This window comes from Vipera berus, assembly GCF_964194415.1.
Source record: "Vipera berus genome assembly, chromosome: 5".
NCBI lineage: Eukaryota > Metazoa > Chordata > Lepidosauria > Squamata > Viperidae > Vipera > Vipera berus.
In genome coordinates, this window is record NC_138207.1 from 79,680,111 (window position 1) to 79,699,496 (window position 19,386).

The 19,386-nt window shown below is 42.7% G+C and overlaps 1 protein-coding gene across 2 annotated transcripts in view; it reads left to right on the forward strand.

The window, feature by feature from the left end:
- The window catches only part of PRKG1 (protein kinase cGMP-dependent 1), a gene marked incomplete at both ends in the record, with an annotated part of 886,380 nt that overhangs the window by 773,158 nt on the left and 93,836 nt on the right, over nt 1-19,386 (forward strand). For both annotated transcript variants that reach the window (XM_081328338.1, XM_081328337.1), the window contains one exon: nt 9,098-9,172. In XM_081328338.1, the coding sequence (XP_081184464.1) occupies nt 9,098-9,172 (75 nt within the window). The remainder of the gene's footprint in view (nt 1-9,097; nt 9,173-19,386) is intronic.

Genomic DNA, 19,386 nt, shown 5'->3' on the forward strand with positions numbered 1-19,386 from the left:
CCACCCAGTAGGCCACACCCACCCAGGCCACACCCACCTGGCCCCCTGATGGCAACCGCAATGCTGATGCGGCTCTCAATGAAATTGAGTTTGACACCCCTGCCATACAGTCATGCTGGCCACATGAACACAGAAATGGTGAAAGCAAGTCCAAACTCAGTTAGCTCACTTTCCAACACCCCCAAGGCTGTGAGAACATGGAGCTGCAGAACCTCTTTACAAATGGCACAGAATCTTCATATGAAAGTGCTCTCTGTTTATCCAGATTCATTCAAAGTTCCTCATGTTAGAAAAGAGAGCTCCATACTCGCATTCTACAGCTGCCATGATGCTGACATATGTGCTTTCTTCTTACTTCCCAGTTCCCTTGGTACTGAAAAATAACATATGGGTTTCTAAAATCCTGATTGATTGTATTGATTACTACCCTTGATGCTTCTGTTATGTCTTCAGAATAATATTCTTATACTTAATTCCCCTGTTTAAATATCAGATTTCATGTATCCTTTCCAATGATTTGTTTGAAAGGATATGATACTTCAAGAATATTGCTTACAGGAGATTATACTGTATATTGCATATTATTTATTTATTAGTTAAGAGTAGCCCATTTTCAGCAAAGTACTAAATAAAGCACATACTAATGCTTCATCAAAACTAATGGGAATTATATACAAACATTTAATGGTACAATATATTTCCTGGGGTCACTATTCAATGTATTTGGAGACAAATTGGCTATCTGCAGTTTCCATCAGTTCGTCAAAATTCTATCTTTCAACCTGGTTGTTGAAATAAGCGGTCCTCAAAAGTATTATTATTATTACACTAATTATTGCCTCCCATTTCTATAGACTATGGGTGGCTTACAAATACAAAACAATAAATACAGCATTTGTGCTGCAGCTGATATATCTGTGGACATATTTGTGCAATTTCTTTGTCCGTGTCACCAATTTATGTCTTAAGATATTCTGAGCATCAACCTTTGACTTTACAATGCTTATAGGTTAGCTAGTCATGGTGCAGTAATATGTGTATCAACATATTTAGGGATTTTTTGTCAGTTATCAATACTGTAAGATTTAATTAGAACCTTAACAGCTTAGCATCTGAACATGAAAGCTATAATTCAGTGGTAGAGCACATATTTTGCTTTCAAGAGCTCCCAAATGCTGTCCCTGCAGCCCTGCTGCTTTTGAGTAGAGGAACTAGTATAAACTCTGTATAAATCAGTTCCTGTGAGAGTTTAAAGAGCAGTCTTCCCTTTCATAGTTGGTTAGATGGCACTGAGTCAGGCTGAACTTTGGGTAGCTGCATGCATCAATCTCCAGTAATAACTAATAGATTTTTCAAGGGTATTCTCTAGTACATTTAAGGCCACTGTCCAATTAATTCATTGTCTTCCCATTTTTCTACTTCCCTTCTTAAGAACATTTTCCTATTGTTTATTATGCATTGGTATGAAAAAGGTAGAACGAAAGAAAAGAAGAAAAGACAAACGCAGAAGAAAGGAAAAATAAAGAACATATAAGAAAAATGGGGAACTTAGAAGCATTAACTGTTCAATATTTCAGTAAATAAGTTAATGACTTTTTTTAATCATACGCTGGCTTCAAACACACTGGAGTTTTTGAACTTCTCTTTGTTGATTATGGCATTAAGGGAGCAGTCTGTCTTTATTTGATTCAGAACTGGATGATTGGGGTTTTTTTTTTACTGCCCATGGTACTCTTAGTATCTGTCTCTTGACTCATAATTCAAATCTGCTCTCTTCCTTCTCTTGTTCTTTGTCAATGTTGTACAGCTTTCACAGTCATGTTTTCAATCCACTGGGAAGACCTTTGCTTTAATTATCACAATCATAAAAATGCCCTTATGCTTTATGGACCTAATTTATTATAGTTTCTTCCTAAGATTATTCTTTTTTGTAACATCTCTAGCACATTCTGCTTCTTTATATTTTTGAGCCCAAGAAAATATTTTTGCATTGTTTAAATTAACTAACTATGGTAACTACTTTATCTCTTTAACTTACATTTTTGTACTGTCCATATTTACTTTTTAAGTCCTTCTTACTTTTTGCTCTTGGTGTCATCTGCATTTCCCAGATTTTTTGTCTTCTGTATATTTCTAATTATCATCCTTTCCAGTACTGCTTTTCTTATAATACAGTATGTTCACATTAACCTCATAGGGACAATATGTGCATTCTTGCCTCACTTCTTTTCCTATTCTGAATCATTCCAATTTTTTAAAATTGTTGTAAATATTATTTCAAAAGAATAATTAGATGTTCCTGTACATTCACTACTTCCAACTCTTTCTAGAATGGCCTGTATTTATCAATAAAGCAAGACTAAACATCCTTATTTTCTCTTGCACTTTCATAAGCCATCCTATGTTAACTATTTGATCTCATATACAGTACCTTTGACTTTTCTGTGATATTCCTTTATATTTGACATTTCTCTCTCCATTATCTCTTCATATAAGATCTTAAGCAAAACTTTGCTTGCATGAGGAGTAGTATAGTAATTGGCATATTCTGTTATAGCTTCCTTCTTTGTTATAGGCATATACATCAATCTTTTCCAGTTTCTAGAATATACACTTTTGATTTAGAGCATGTTCTTGTGTTATCTGATCATTGTGCCAAAATAAAAATAATGAGGATTAGCTTTATATCTTTTCAGTGATGGCTGGCTGGCTGATGTTACAAAGATGTTATTAGTCAATACTGTAGTGATGAAAACAGATACAGTCTTGATGACAGAGATGTTAGCACTTTAACTGATATATTAATGTGTCAGTCACTTTGTTATCCCCTTGTATGTATTTTGGTATAGTTTTTCCATCTACTTTTAACCTAAATTGTTCATTTCTTATACATTAAATACATTTGATTGGCAGTACTTCTCCAGGGTATAAAACATATATATTTTTTGTAATGGAGAGAGATATAGATAGCTAGATTGCTAAATGATTGTATGGATGAATGGATGGATGGATGATAGATATTTATATTTATATTGATAGACGGATAGACAGACAGACAGACAGAGCTAAAACAAGCCATTTATCAGCAGTGGCTTTATAGTTGTATGTCTACTGGGAAGCACAAGTTGGCTACCTATGTCCTGCCCTGGGTCACATGACAAGAAGAAAGGAAGAAGCTGGAGCTATTGCCAGTTGAATTGCTGCACAACTGGCTTTCCCATAATGTTGGATTTTTCTTTTCTTTCCTCCAGTCTCTAATGTCATATATTTCATTTTTAAGCTCAAACTGCAGCTTGCTGACTTCTCCCTATACACTAAATTTGATCCTGTGCTGTTCAGCTTTTCAAGAGTTATGTTGCTGATGCACTACAAGGACAGATAGTTCCAAATCCCTTGACGTACTTGCAAGAGCATGCTTTATGGAATTCTTCTCAGCTTCATTGCCAGCAGGGTTTATAGGAAGTATCTCTGTGCTTGCGTGTATTTGCATGTATGTGTCTGTGTGTGAAAAATGAAGAATGGGTGTTCTGCATATGCTCTGTTCTTGGCCAGGAAGAATGAGGGAAGGGAGCTTAGACTGAACAACATGGAAATGTTTTTTTTTCTCTTTGAAGATGGGTTAGGAAGACTTTCTCCCCCCTCAGAATCGCACTGGTGGATCTGGCCAATTTTTTAACTTCAGCTTCTTTTGTAAGCTTCCTCTGCCATACCAAATTTGATCCTGTTCTGTTCAAGACAGATACAGTCTCAATCCCCTTTACACTGTATTTTTTTAGAGAGAATAATAAGAATGTTTTCTCTAGAGTAGTGCCTGCTAAACTATTGCTGAAGGCATTGTGCTAAAAATTTCTCTAAAGAGAGTTGGTAATTTCGATGCAAGCCTGTATCATAAAAATTGGATTGTTCACTTGGATGCACTTTTTGGAAAGAGCAATGAGTCAGACAAACAGGCAGTAAACAGCACGTAATGAGCACTTTGTGATAAAGAGAACTGTCAACAGCCCTAAGAAGTGAGCCAGAGAATCAGAGTTGAGGGCACAAGCCAGGAGTTGGAGCCAGGTCATAAACTTTGGGGTCAAAACTGACAGGAAATGCTTAAATTAGCATTAAGGAATGCAAAAACAATACCTATTCCTTTCCTACCACCACCATACACAGGCATGCATTCCATTCCTGAAACAAGACAAATTATTCCATTAGTTCTCAGCTCAGAAAGGATAACTTTTAGTAATCTTTCTATCCAGGCGGCATAATGGTCAATCATGGTGTCTGGTCCAATGTAGTTAAACATCAGCTAATCCTGTGAGGTGTCTTGGTACGTTATGTTTTTAAATTACTTGACTAGTTCATTTAACAGAATAATAGAGTTGGAAGGGACCATGCAGGTCCAACCCCCTGCTCTGATAGGAAACCCTATACAATTTCAGACAAATGTTGTGTAATCTCTTGTTAAAAACTTCCAGTGTTGAAGCATTCACAACTTCTGGAGGTAAGTTGTTCCACTGATTAATTGTTTTAACTGTCAGGAAACTTCTCCTTAGTTCTAGGTGCTTCTCTTCTTGATTAGTTTCCATCCATGACTTCTTGTCCTGCTGTCAGGAGCTTTGGAGAATAGCTTGACTCCATCTTCTTTGTGGTAACCCCTTAGATATTGGAAGACTGCTATCGTATCACCCTTAAGCCTTGTTTTCATTAATCTAGACATAGCCAATTTGTTCTTGATGTGTTTTAGCCTCTGGTCCCTTAATCATCTTTGTTGCTCTTCTCTGCACTCTTTCTAGAGTCTCAGCATCTTTTTTACATTGTGGCAACCAAAACTGGATGTAGTATTCCAAGTGTGGTTATACCAAGGCATTATAACGTGTTGTTAACACTTCATGTGATCTTGATTCTATCCCTCTGTTAATACAGCCTAAGACTGCATTCATATGTTTATCATATTTGCATACTTCGTGCTTCTGGGAAAGCTGGCCGATGACAGTTAACAAAGAAATCCAATCAAGACATACATTAGCAATAAGCACAAAATTAAGAGACTAGGCTTTGCACTTTAGAGTTGAGTATTGAATAGAATCAAGCAAAAGGCTTAAAACAGGAGCTATCACTACAGAGAGTTGCTAATTAATTTAGTTCCAATTCTAGCCATAATTTGGAGTTAGCTGTATTACATTTTTCTTCTGAGTAAAGGAGTACTAAGTTTAGAATCATTACCTCTTCCAAAATTATTTTGAGTAGCCAACATCCTGAAAAAGAAAACTACCCCCATAACCTGTTGCCACAAAGCCACCAGCAATAATTTTCAACTTGTGGATATTTTTACTTTTCTCTGTACCTTAAGAGTGGACTTTTCTATCTCTTATTCCTGTCATTTCCTCATTTCTTCTTCATGTTGAAAAATATGAAAATTGAAAACTAATCATCTGCTGATGATTAGAAGTATCTTATTTTGGCTATCAGTATTAGCAACTAACTGTTCAATTTACCTGTTAAAGCTAATTTTGTCAGATCTATATCTATTTTCTTTTTCGTTCCTTCTTTGCAATATGTCACTAGTTAATTAATTCACCATACGCTACATAAAGAGCTAATTAATTAAATATGAACATTTTTATCATTATGTTGATGAATGAATGGAAACTGATCTTGATATTGAGATTCCTGGTGAGATTCAAGGTGCTGGTGATGACCTATAAAGCCCTAAATGGCATGGGTCCGGATTACTTACGGGATCACCTGCTGCCGGCATCATCTTCCCTTCGTCCTGTGCGCTCCCACAGAGAGGGCCTCCTCAGGGTGCCGTCGGTCAGAGAGTGTCGGCTTGTGGCCCCCAGGGGGAGAGCATTCTCTGTGGGCGCGCCAGCCCTTTGGAATCAATTGCCGGTTGAGCTCCGGATGGCTCCCGACCTTCGCTCTTTCCGCCGTGATCTGAAAACCTATTTATTTGAACAGGCCGGCCTGGTTTAAGGGTTTGGGGTATTTTTAATTATTTATTGTTAGGGCTTAATTAATTTTATTTTATTTTAACTTTTGTATGTAATGCTTTTACGGCCCTGTACACCGCCCTGAGTCCTTCGGGAGAAGGGCGGTATAGAAATTAAATAAATAAATAAATAAATATTGTATAGGAGATAGAAAACATGCTTTCATGCTTTGATAAATGTTTAGATGTACGATTCCAGCTGAGACTTTGTTTCATTGTTTTTCAGCCATTTACTCAGATATCCATAAGGAATTAACTATTCATTTAGTGTTGGTGTGGCCTACAAATTAAGGATCAGAACATATACAGGTGATTAGTAACAGGACTAGGAGAAAATCTCCTCATGGGACATTGTGTCAACTAAAGTATTCATATTGAATTAGGACTGTGCAAATCATTAGTCCCAAAGTATTTTTAATGTTGCTGTTAGTCTCTTAATAGCTGACTAGTCCTGAAAGCAGGTTTCTCACAGAGACTTCTTTAACTAGATTTATTGAAAAGGAAAAGGGATTAAGTGAGAGAATTTTGACAGGTCGTACTTTTTCTTTAGTGTTAAAAGTATACTCTTATTCTCTTGCTAACAATCTTTTGCTAGACAGGTGTGCTGACTATCCGTCTTGTTGATAATGAAAGGATACATAGATTTTCCAAGCTTGTGATTTTTATCAAATCAGTTGTCTTCCCTCCCAGTTTCTGAGAAGATTATTACAGAGATACCTGTATGAACAGTTCAAAGCCCTTGAAACTGCATTGACCATCTTTTGAGATCCACCTGGACATTTGAGTCACAATAGCAATAGCACTTAGACTTATACAGTATACCACCCCATATTACAGCACTCTCTGGGCAGTTTACAATGTCAGCATAATGTCTCCAACAATATGTGTCCTCGCTTTACCGACTTCAGAAAGAGGGAAGGCTGACTCAACCTTGAGCCCTATCAGGATCGAACTCCAGGCTGTGGTCAGAGTTTGCCTACAATATTGCATTCTAACCACTGCATCACCAGTCATTGATTTGAAACATTCGTCTGAACAATGTGTGATATCTTACACTAAGTGCCTCATTCTGTTCTAAAACTGCCAATACTTATTCATCTAAATTAGTGTGAAATATTTGGAGGCTTGGCAATTAGAAACAAGGTAATATTTACAGCATTCAACTAGAAAGGCAATACATTGTAATCTTTTAATTATTAGCCCTTCAGTCTTGTGTATTACGCACGAAATATCTTTTAAACAAATTAGAGATCTATGCAGAGAAAGTAAAACCTTACCCAAACTACCTTGGTTTTTATAAGGACCATTGTAAAATGCATCTTTGTGTAGCTTTGAAGGTCATAAACTATAAATATAGTATTGGCCATTTGGTTCTTGATCTTACATGCATTTTCTATTCTCTTGATAAATTACATTGTGGGGAAAACATAAGACAACTGACAGTGATAGGCCTAAGCTAATGCTTGAATTGCATTCTAATATGAAGATGGATCAATAAACATCTTGATCTGACCTTATTTTGTTAAAAAGGGATGACAAACAGACCTACTGTTCTCTTTAACTTCATATTAATTATTTTTGTTCAGGGCATAAAATAGCAATGTTTTTCTCCCTTCCTAATGGGGCAGAAAATCTACATATTGATGTTTCTGAGTGATACAGCATTTGTACCTTACAGATTTTGGCTAGAAGGATGCTTAGATTTGATTATTATTGGGGGAAAGGAAATGCCAATCAGCTATGACAAGTGAAAGTGATGGGCTTCTGCCCGATAAAAGCATCAAGCATAGATGGACAATTACTGTAATGTTAAGCAAATAGAATAAGGACATTGTCTTTCTCCCAGGCAATGGACAGGAGAAAATTAAAATGTTGCTAATCAAAGAGTAAGGGGCAGTTAATAGTCTTTGTTCTCCAATTATTTCAGGAGAAAAGGCTTGTTTATGGGCCAGATTGTGGGGATGAAATAACAGTTGATGCTGTTAAAATATTCAGAAATATTCCAATATTTATTGGAAGAATATTAAGTAAAATCATCTTTGGTAAATGCATTCTACCAATAAAGGAGAATATTTGTAACTCAGGGTTAAATGGAGGGGTCCTTGGTGTTCTTTGAGCTTGGCTGTTTTCTTGCAGATGTTTCATTGTAACACTCTAGCACTGATGATGTTCTCTAGTTTGGTAATGAAACGTCTGCAAGAAATCAGCTGAGCTCAAAGAAACCAAGGACCTCTCAAATGCATTAGAGCAAATTAAACCTAGGAGCAGAGAAAACTTGAAGAAGTTACCTGCTGAGAAACATCTTGTTCAAACCTTGAAATTTTCTCTTTTTTTTTTGCTTTCTCAATTTTAGATATATTCCAAAATATTTTTTCCTTAATCATGGTAATTTGGAATGAAATGGCAATCAGCAAAGAATACAATGAGTTGGGCAGCACACAGATTTAATTTCTTATTTGTTTATTTTAACTTTTATTTATTTATTTATTTTATTATTATTATTATTATTATTATTATTATTATTATTATTATTATTATTATTATTATTATTATTATTATTATTATTATTGGTGGCACTGTCAGCCAGATGTTTAGACTGGATTGCCAAATCTAGCGTAAATATCTGGCTAACTGTGTGACCAACCATAATAATAAATTAAACTTGTATGCTGCCCACTGTTATTTACTATTTATTGTTGTTTATTTATTATATTATCTCTCTCTTCCATATGCTGAAAAACTGTTATTTATTAACTATTATTATATCTTTCCTCTTCCCCCTGCTGAAAAACTCTGAACCTTTTACTCAAAAGGACACTGAGTTAAATTGACTTTCAGGAATTGTTTTGGTTGTGGGGGGATAGAAATGCAATAAGTGAATAAAATAAAAAATAGAATCAATATTAATCACGATTTCATGGTCAAATGGAAGCCTTTTGTTTATGGGAGATAGACATTGAATCAAAATCATTGGCATAGTTATCTATTTGTGGTGTGCATGCATATTTTGTCATAGTATTTTATAAGATCTTAGGCAGATCTTGCACAATAGAGAATGTTTGCAACTTTTCAGTTATATCAGAAACATTTTCTTTAAATTGTGTCTTAATTTTACAGCTCTTTCAAACATTTGATTGGAGGCCTGGATGATGTTTCCAATAAAGCATATGAGGATGCTGAAGCAAAAGCAAAGTAAGTCTCAGTTAAGCTGATTTTCTAATATTCTTTTTATTATTCTTTTTTAGTATGCTGCTTTTAAGAAGGAGAGTGAACTAATTAAGGCGTTTTTCTCCAAATACTCCTCCTTTCTTATCAAAAAAAAAAGAAACTATAAAAAGATCAAATGAAAGAGAATTGCTCCTAATAATCAATTACTTTTCATTATATCATTTTACAAAGACACAAAGCAAAATGCAAAGTATTCTTAAAGACAATGGATAAATTCATGCAAATAAAAATTCCCCAGCCATATTATCCAATTCAAGAAGTAACTTGGTTAGTTTAGATACTGTAATTCTTTGATTGCATTTGGTGCAATAGTTTTTCTATTTCTGTAACCATCCTTATAAAGGGAGAAAGCAGTCCTGATGTGAATGTCAGATTGATTTTGCAGATCAGCTTAATGAAAATCATGGAAAGCAGACAAACCTCTTGTTACTCCCAAAGCAGTTATTCCAGAATCTTTTAGATTTTGATGGCCCTATTGAAACAGTAGTTGCAAAGTTTAGAAGTTGTGCTCCATAAACCACTGCATGCAGAAGGAATGGTATGACTATTCTACCACTTCCATCTGATTCCTTTCCTCCTTTCCCATTACATTATTTTATTCATAACATAATAGCAGGAATGGAAGGGTCTTTGGAGATCTTCTAGTCCAATCCCCTGCTCAGGCAGGAAATCCTGTACCATTTCAGACAAATAATTGTCCAATCTCTTCTTAAAATCTTCCAGTGTCTGAGCACCCACAACTTCTGGAGGCAGGTTGTTCCACTGAATAATTGTTCTATCCGTCAGGAAATTTCTCCTTAGTTCTAGGTTGCTTCTTTCCTTGATTAGTTTCCATCCATTGCTTCTTCTCCTGACTTGAAGTGCTTTGGAGAATAGCTTGACTCCCTCTTCTTTATGGCAACCTCTTTTGTATTTAGTTAATAGATATTTCCAATCCACCATGATTCTCAGGACAGGATGCAAATATTAAAACTACAATATGTCATGGCCTCATTGGAACCTGGTCCTAGGAGGAGGAGGAGGACTTAGAATAGGGACCTTCCGACAGGGATGGCACATTTCCTTTGGCATATTTGGAGAAGGCAGGGACTGAGGATGATGCTGTCCCCGGTCCCTCAGGCATTGGAGGAGATGGTTGACCAGATGGAGAGCTTCCTATCTTCACAGACAGAGGGTAGAATCAGGCAGTGGTACTGGTTTGGTATGCTGGCCTGACAGCCGCGGATAGGAAAGTGTTACAGAGGTGGTGAGCACAGCACAAGACATTGTGGGCTGTCCCCTGACACCACTGGATGACATCACCAGGGCTCGCTGCCTTGGAAGAGTGAGGAAAATTCTCAGGGATGACTCACACCCTGGTCAGTATCTCTTTACTTTCCTACCGTCAGGTAGGAGATACAGGAGTATAGCCAGCCATACCAACAGGCTGAAGAACAGCTTTTATCCATGGGCTGTCAGGCTCTTGAACGGGAAATAATTTTATAATTTTATGTATGATTGACTTGCAAGGCTGGTGTGTTGTGCAATTAGCTCACATGGTGTAACAAGATGGTGGGTTTGTTGTCACTGTGAGTTGTGGTGGTGGGGGCACGAAGGGAGGCTCAGCCAATCTCAATGTATACTTTGACAATAAAGGTTCATTCTGGTGAGGAACAGCTGCCTCCTCCACTTGATCTATGGGCCAGGAGAGCAGAGCATAGGCAAGCTCTGAGGACCCAGATTGTTGGCGGCAATAAGCTGACTTTGTAATTATGCCGCTGCTGGTGGGGGAGGGCAAAAGCCCTAATAAGCAGGCATATACATAGAATGAAGGCTATTGCTAAGCACATTGATTTGTGCTTAGATTGTAAGCCGCCCTGAGTCTTCGGAGAAGGGCGGGAATATAAATGGGATTAAAAAAAAAAAGCTCAGAGAAGGGCTGCAAGGCTACTCGGGAGAGGGCCACCTGCCCCTCCTCCCAAGGAACACCTGGAATAGAGTGTCTGAAGGAGAAGCTGTGAGGAGTTAGTCTTTGCCAGGAACAAATGTTTTTTTTGGATTACACACACACACACACACACACACACACACACACACGGCTTTGACTCATGCCTTTTTGCCTTGCTTTGAGGACTGCCGTTTGTCTTACCCTAGACTGTGGATTGTACCTTCAGAACTGCCTTTGCCTTGTAACCTGTCTTTGCTTTGAGGACTGCCATTTGTTTTATGCTTGGACTTTGTCTTTGTCTTGAGGACTTTCCTGGTAATGTATGGACTGTTGTTTGGGGGACTGAGGCTGGCTCCCTTCAGGGTAGCAGTAGCAGCTGCCCCAGTCAGCCACTGAGCTGAGGGGGCCTGGGCTGGGCAAGGGCCCCCTTCTGGCCATCCCCGGGCAATCTCCGCTTGCGCCGATGGGGCTGCACTGCAGAATGGAGACAGCAGCGGCTCTGATCACCCCTGCCAGCTCCCCCCCCTCCAGCCCCCTGCCTGGTCCCCCTTCTAGGCAATCCTACGTGACCGTGATGTGAATGAGAGGCTTGGCAGGCAGGGGGGAACAGCTTTCCTCCACAGAAGCATCCCAACCAGATACCCTCAACTTCCCCCAGTCGGAGACTCCTGTTGACCCCCCCAACCACACCCTCCTGCCTCCCCAGCTGGGACCTCCAGCAATTCTGCAACTGGGAGCTCTTGCCCCCCCCCTGCTGGGACCTCCTGCCCCCACCCCAGCTGACTCCCCCAAGCAGCCCACCCTGACCAAGATGGAGGGAAGGCGAGACAGAGAACCAGTTGTTAAATTATTTGAAACCCACCACTACAGATATCCTACAGTTGCAAAATAAATGTAAGATCTGAAAGGAGTGCTGCAACCAACATGCTCTAGCTGACAAGTTCTCTTTTGCGCTACCACCATGTTTCTCAAGGTTTAGCTTTATTTTATAGAATATAATCTGCAGGCTCTAAGTGCTAAATATATGAAGAAAAATGCATAGTGTTCTATCCTCAGGAAAATTATTTAATTATATGAAAGAAAACCTTGTTGGAAACACTGCTCCTTAGACTTGGGCATACATTTTAATGGACATTTGGCAAATTGAAATCAGAGACTACTATAGTTGCTACTTATATGGTCTTACACCTGAGTAAGCGCAATAAAAAGTTTTACAACCGTGCATCATAGTTTAATCTTCTCTGGGAACCCAGAACGTATTTTCCATCAGTTTTTGAACTAAATGAGCAAAAGCAGATCCCTGAAAGGCAGAAATGGGAAATTTTCAAAATAATATAAAGTACAAATGGTGAGTTATTACATTTTTAAAGCTTTGATTGTTCGGTTATATTGTGGTAGAAGAGACCATTCTACATTCTTTAAAGTCTTTATTTTATGAATCTAGTTGTATGATCTGAGAAGCAGAATGGAGAATCACACAAACAAATTTGATGTGAAATAAATAAATATTCACACTCAATTCTATAAATAAGCATATGTTCACATCTATACATTATGTGTGTATTCAGATATAGGTAAAGGTAAAGGTTCCCCCGCACATGCGTGCTAGATGTTTCCAACTCTAGGGGCCGGTGCTCATCTCCGTTTCAAAGCCGAAGAGCCAGCGCTTGTCCGAGGACGTCTCCGTGGTCATGTGGCCGGCATGACTAGACGCCAAAGGCGCACGGAACGCTGTTACCTTCCCACCGTAGTGGTCCCTATTTTTCTACTTGCATTTTTACGTGCTTTCGAACTGCTAGGTTGGCAGAAGCTGGGACGAGTAACAGGCGCTCACTCTGTTACGCGGCACTCGGGATTCGACCCGCCAAACTGCCGACCTTCTGATCGACAAGCTCAGCGTCCTAACCCACTGAGCCACCGCGTCCCTTCGTATTCAGATATATAATATCTAAACATTCCTATCTAAAACAAGCTGAAGTTTTATCCATGGATGAGTAGGGGGGGGAAAAACAGAATAACAACAGAAAGAAAAAAGAAAAAAAAAGACTCAGTCTCACTTGATCACTTTTGTACTCTGGTTGAATTATTTTTTTTTTTTAGAAATGAGGTTCGTAAACAAAACAGACTCATTTATTTATCTTCAAAATATACAACGCAATGAATAAAAGAAAACTGATCATATAACCATAAGCCTTTCCAAAATATAAATAAATAGTCCTGGATTTACAACTGATAGCTTAACATCTGCTCAAAGTTATCATGAACACTGGAAAAGTTATTTATGACCTGGATTCAAAGTTCTGACATCTACTCCCCCTCATCCCCCACAGCCACATGAGTGCATTTTAGGCCCTAAAAATTGGCCCACTTTTCTGGCTGTTTGCAATGTTCCACAGTCCCACAACCACAATTTACCTTTTTGCTGGAAACCAGCATTTACTTCTGGTTTCTGCAAAAAAAAAAATTATTAAGTGAACACTGCCTCATTGTTCACTTAATAAATGCTGCAAAAAAGGTCATAAAATTAGGCGATCTGCTCTACGGCAATCATGACTTATGAGTGGAATTATGGGCTCAATTATGTTTGCAAGTTGAGGATTACCTGTCCAGAGTATAAAATGGCGGCCAATAGATAACAGAACCACTCAAAGGTGCAACTCCCACTCCATTGGCCTTGTGTATCGGGGAAGATTCAGCTCTTAACCATTTTCCTAAATGTGAGTAGAATTGGAGCCTGTGGCATGTCAGGGGGAGATTGTTCCAGAGATCAGTCACCAAAATACTTGTAAAATAATCTGTAGCTTTGGGTTACATTTTCCTACAGTATCTTACCATCTGGTACAAATAAACCAGTTATCGCTCTGAAGTTACTTCTGTTTGGTGCTCTCAGAAGTTAAGAATTTACAATAAGAATAAAAAAAAAAATATTAGTGAAATAGTACTTAACTAGAAGCCATACTAAAATCACCTTCATAAAAATGCACATAAATATAAATCAGTTGCCAAGCATCCGAATTTTGATGCTGCAACGATTGTGAGTGTGAAAAATGGTCATAAGTCACTTTTTTCAGTGCCTTCGTCACTTCAAACGGTCACGAAATGAACTATTGTAAGTGAAGGACTACCTTGATTACTACATATAGATACATATAGATACATATGTATTTGCTACAGGGTGTGCATATCAGCAGTCTACATTCATTCTTTTTTCACTATAAAGAAAGAAATTCCCTTTTAAAATTATTATTCTGCTTATAAAAACATGAATCTCCATAGTGCACATGGAACTCAACATATGCATTAGCTCAGAAGCAACGCTTTTGTCTCAACCTGTTCTGTTCAGTAAGAAGAAAAGTGTAGATGCCATCAACTGAATTGCCAGCTGCTAGGCGTCCCTTGGGAGCCCCTCACGAGCCTTCGGGCTTTCTGAGATGGGGATTGGGGGCTTATGGTAATAGGCAGCGAGGCAACTAGGAGGTCGACGAAGCTGGCAGTGACCTACTTAGACTCTTATTTACCGAGCTGCCCGTCTGCTGGCCCTGCTGTCCTCCGGCTGTTTCCTCTTGCTGTTTGCCTTTTCTGGACCATCTGCAGCTGCTCGTGGCCGATGCCGGCGTTTCCTGCTGCTTCGGGCCGTTTTGGGCCGCCTTTGGCATTCCCAAGCTGGCTCTGGTTGGCGAGGAGGATGCCCGTGAGTCTGCTCGGGCGGCGGCGATGGCGGCAACGGCGTGGGCATCGGCTTCAGCGCTGGTTGCGGCGGTCTTTCGGCCCGCGCTCGGCGCCGCCGGCGGCCCGCACTCCGCAGTGGCGCCGGCAGCCCGAGTTCGGCGGCGACGGCAATGGCGGCGTGTTCTGGCCGTTTTCAGCAGCCAACAGCTAACGGGACGTTTCCGGGGCCTGCTTTCGGGCCGCTTTCGGCGGCACCGACGTTTTTGGGACTATTTGGGCCGTTTGCGGTGGCCAGTGGCTGGCTTTGGCGCTCTCTGGGCTTTTGGCCCCTCTCGCCGGCGGTGGTGTCCCCATGTTGCCCCAGGCCGCCTCGGGCCGTTTTGGCGGCGGAGAGGGCGACTGTGAGTCATCTCGGCGGCGGTGGTGGTTTCTATGCTGGCTTCGGGCCGCCTTTGGCGGCGACGGCGTCTTCGGGCCGTTTCAGCGGCGGAGAAGACGACCGCGGCTCATCTTAATGGAGCAAGGACGACATGTGGTTCCTGCACCGCTTTTGGACTGCTTCAGCAGCGATGACGGCGTTTTCAGACCATCTCTACTATCTTGGCCTGCCTACCCTTTTTGCCTTGAACATATACATTTACCATCTTTCTGCCTACCCCCCCTCTCCCCTTGGATTTGGACAGACCTGGGTACTAGCCACGGTGGGAGAGTGGCTTGGCTTTACATCTGCAGCCCCATAGAGGTGGGAGCTCTATGGGGTATGCCTACCCAGAGTATATCTGGACCACCCCCAGGAACAGAGTTGCAACCCGTCGTGAGAGGGCGGGGGGCGGCCTGTCTCTTGGGGCACCCAACTGAGTGGCAGTGAAGTTGGGTGTGGATCCAGATATTTATCTCCATGCTTCGACCCTCCCATGGATATAACCAATTATGGGATGCCTATCCTGGACTTGCTGGACCTATATGCGACAATACACCAGCAGAGACTTATTCACCCTCAGGGGTGCCCCCCTCTCCTGGGTGCGACCCGCCTTTTTAAATACTCTCAATCTTGATGAAGGGCCCGATTGTTGGGACCCTGAGAGATGGCTGGGCAGGGGCAGGGGCCGCCAACACAAATTTAATAGGAGGCCCCTGATTAATTTTTTATCTAAATTTTTTATGAGGCTAGGGAGAGGGGTGGGAGATGGGGGTTGTCTGGCTATGGGGGGTGGCCAATCAACCATGGCTCAGGCCAGACTTGGGTCTGACCGCGCGGGGGGAGAACAGGGTGTGGTTGTCTCCGGGGCTCAGGAGCGGGTCGTGGGACTACCGATTCCCACGACATTGGGGTATGGCAGCAGGCGCATGGACAGAGGGCCGTATCATTACCGGGAGGGCCGTCTCCGCTATTTGCAAGCGGTGAGGCGCTCCGACCCTCTGCTTCTTCCCCGAGGTTCCGGGAGCGAGGTTGTGCAGCCTCCTGAGCTTCGGCTGGTGTACCTGAATGCCAGGTCCGTGGTTAACAAAGCTCCCCTCGTTAGGGATTTAGTTGAGGGTGAGCACGCGGACCTGGCTTGCATCACGGAGACTTGGTTGGGCCCAGAGGGTGGGGTCCCTTTGGTTGACCTCTGCCCACCAGGTTTCCGGGTGCTACACCGGCCACAAGCTCAAGGTAGGGGTGGGGGTGTGGCGGTGATTATCAGGGAGACCTTATGTCCGCGGGAGACCACCGTCCCTCAGATAGTCGGGTGTGAGTCTCTCTTTTTGAGATTTGGTTCGGGGACGCAGTTGGGCTTGCTGCTGGTGTACTTTTCGCCTAGTCGCGCAGCAGCAGCCCTGCCCGAGCTGCTCGATATCCTCTCGGGGTTGGTGATTGAGTTCCCCAAACTCATAGTTTTGGGGGACTTCAATCTACCATCCCTGGGAGGCTCATCTGAGCTAGCTCAGGAGTTCATGGCTTCCATGACGGCCATGGACCTGACGCAAGTAATTTCTGAACCAACTCATGAGGGAGGCCACACCCTTGACCTGATTTTCTTATCTGGACGGTGGTTGGATGATCTTGGTGGGGGCTCTCCATTTATTATGCCCCTGTCATGGACCGATCATCACCTCCTGCAGCTGGTCTTCCGTCTTGCCACCCCCCGCCGTGGGGGTACGGGGCCAATTAGATGGTACCGCCCCAGACGCTTAATGGATCCTGATAGATTCCAAGCGGTGCTGGGGTCCCCACCTGCCTCCATTGCTCACAACTCGGTGGATGCCTTAGTGGAAACCTGGGAAAGGGCAGCCACTGAGGCACTTGACCGGGTTGTACCCTTGCGGCCCCTGACCCGGTACAGATCCCAGCGAGCTGCATGGTTCTCCGCGGAGCTCCGGGAGATGAAGCGTCGGAAACGGGGCCTAGAGAGCTGCTGGAGGTCCAGCCGATCCGAATCCGACCGGTTGCGGTTAAGAACCTATATTAGGTCTTATCTCGCAGCGATGAGGGCGGCGAGGTGTAATTACTTCTCTACCCTCATCGCGTCCGCAGATAATCGCCCGGCCGCCCTGTTTAGGGTGACTCGCTCCCTTCTTAATCAGGAGGTGAGGGAGGATCCCTTGCAGGGTCGTGCCGAGGAGTTTAGTCAACATCTGTCGGATAAAATCGCTCGGATTCGGACCGGCTTGGACTCCAGCTGGGCAGAGTCTGACGATCAGGACACGGGCGGTCTTGTCAATGTTATTTGGGAGGAGTTTGATTCTGTGACCCCTGATGAAGTGGACAGGATTATGGGGAGGCTGAGCTCCACCACATGTTTATTGGACCCGTGCCCTTCTTGGCTGGTTTATGCAGCTAGGGAGAGGACACGAGGCTGGTTCCAGGCGGTTATATCTGCTTCTTTGAGTGAGGGTAATTTCCCCACCGTCTTGAAGGAGGCGGTGGTGAGACCTCTCCTCAAGAAGCCTGCCTTGGACCCAGCTGTATTGAACAACTTTCGTCCAGTCTCCAACCTTCGCTTTGTTGTGAAGGTTGTTGAGAGTGTGGTGGCGCATCAGCTCCCTCTGGTCCTGGATGAAGCGGATTATTTGGACCCGTACCAATCGGGTTTCAGGCCCGGGTACAGCACGGAGACGGCATTGGTCGCTCTGGTGAATGATCTCTGGAGGGCTCGGGATAGGGGATATTCCTCTGTCCTAGTCCTATTAGACCTCTCGGTGGCTTTCGATACCATTGACCATGGTATCTTGCTGCGGCGTCTCAGGGGATTGGGAGTGGGAGGCACAGTTCTTCAGTGGTTCTCCTCCTATCTCCTGGGACGCTCGCAGTCGGTGTTGGCAGGGGGGCAGAGATCGGCCCCTAGGTCTCTCGTTTGTGGAGTTCCTCAGGGGTCGGTTCTCTCGCCTCTCCTGTTCAACATCTACATTAAACCGCTGGGTGAGATCATTCGTGGTTTTGGAGTTGGGTATCATCAATACGCCGATGATACCCAACTTTTCATTTCGACCCCAAACCACCCCAGTGATGCCCTCGCTGTGATGTCCCGTTGCCTGGAGGCGGTTCGGGTCTGGATGGGGAGGAACAGACTTCAACTCAACCCTGACAAGACTGAGTGGCTGTACATTCCGGCATCCCGGGACATTCAAAATGTTCCATCGCTTTCTATGGGGGGTGAGTCCTTACCCCCCGTGGATAGGGCTCGCAACTTGGGAGTCCTCCTAGATTCACGACTTACTCTGGAAGATCATATAGTGGCCGTGACTAGGGGGGCTTTCACCCAGGTTCGCCTGGTGCGCCAGTTGCGGCCCTATCAGGACCGGGATGCCCTGTGTACGGTCACTCAAGCGCTCGTGACCTCTCGCCTGGACTACTGTAATGCTCTCTACATGGGGCTTCCCTTGAGGACCACTCGGAGGCTCCAACTGGTACAGAATGCGGCCGCGAGAGTTGTCTTGGGAGTTTCCCGGTACTCCCATGTTACACCTTTGCTCCGCGAGCTGCATTGGTTACCGGGTGAGGTTCAAGGTCTTGGTTATGATCTTTAAGTCCTTACATGGCATGGGTCCGGGATACCTCGAGGACCACCTGCTGCCGGCGTCAACTCCCCTCCGCCCTGTGCGTGCCCACAGAGAGGGCCTCCTCAGGGTGCCTCCGGTCAGGGAATGTCGACTGGTGGCCCCCAGGGGGAGGGCCTTCTCATTATGGAACCAACTGCCGGTTGAGCTCCGGATGGCATCGGACCTTCGATCCTTCCGCCGCGGGCTGAAGACCCACTTATTTGAATTAGCTGGTCTGGCCTGATGGGGGAATATGGGTTTTTAATTGGTTTTTTATTATTCTATTGTTGTTGTATTTTAATTGGGCATTGGTTTAATTTCTTTTTAATTTTTGTACTGCTATTTATATATGCCCTGTGAACCGCCCTGAGTCCCTCGGGAGAAGGGCGGTATAGAAATCAAATAAAATATAAATATAAAATATATAAATATAAAATATAAAAAGCGTCTTCACTTGTCCAAACTGTGGAGTTCCAACTATAGGTTTCCTTGTCTTGTAACTTTCAAAGCTTGCTGCACTTCTGGTGTCACCTTTAAAGACTGTTGCACCCAACTGAATCTT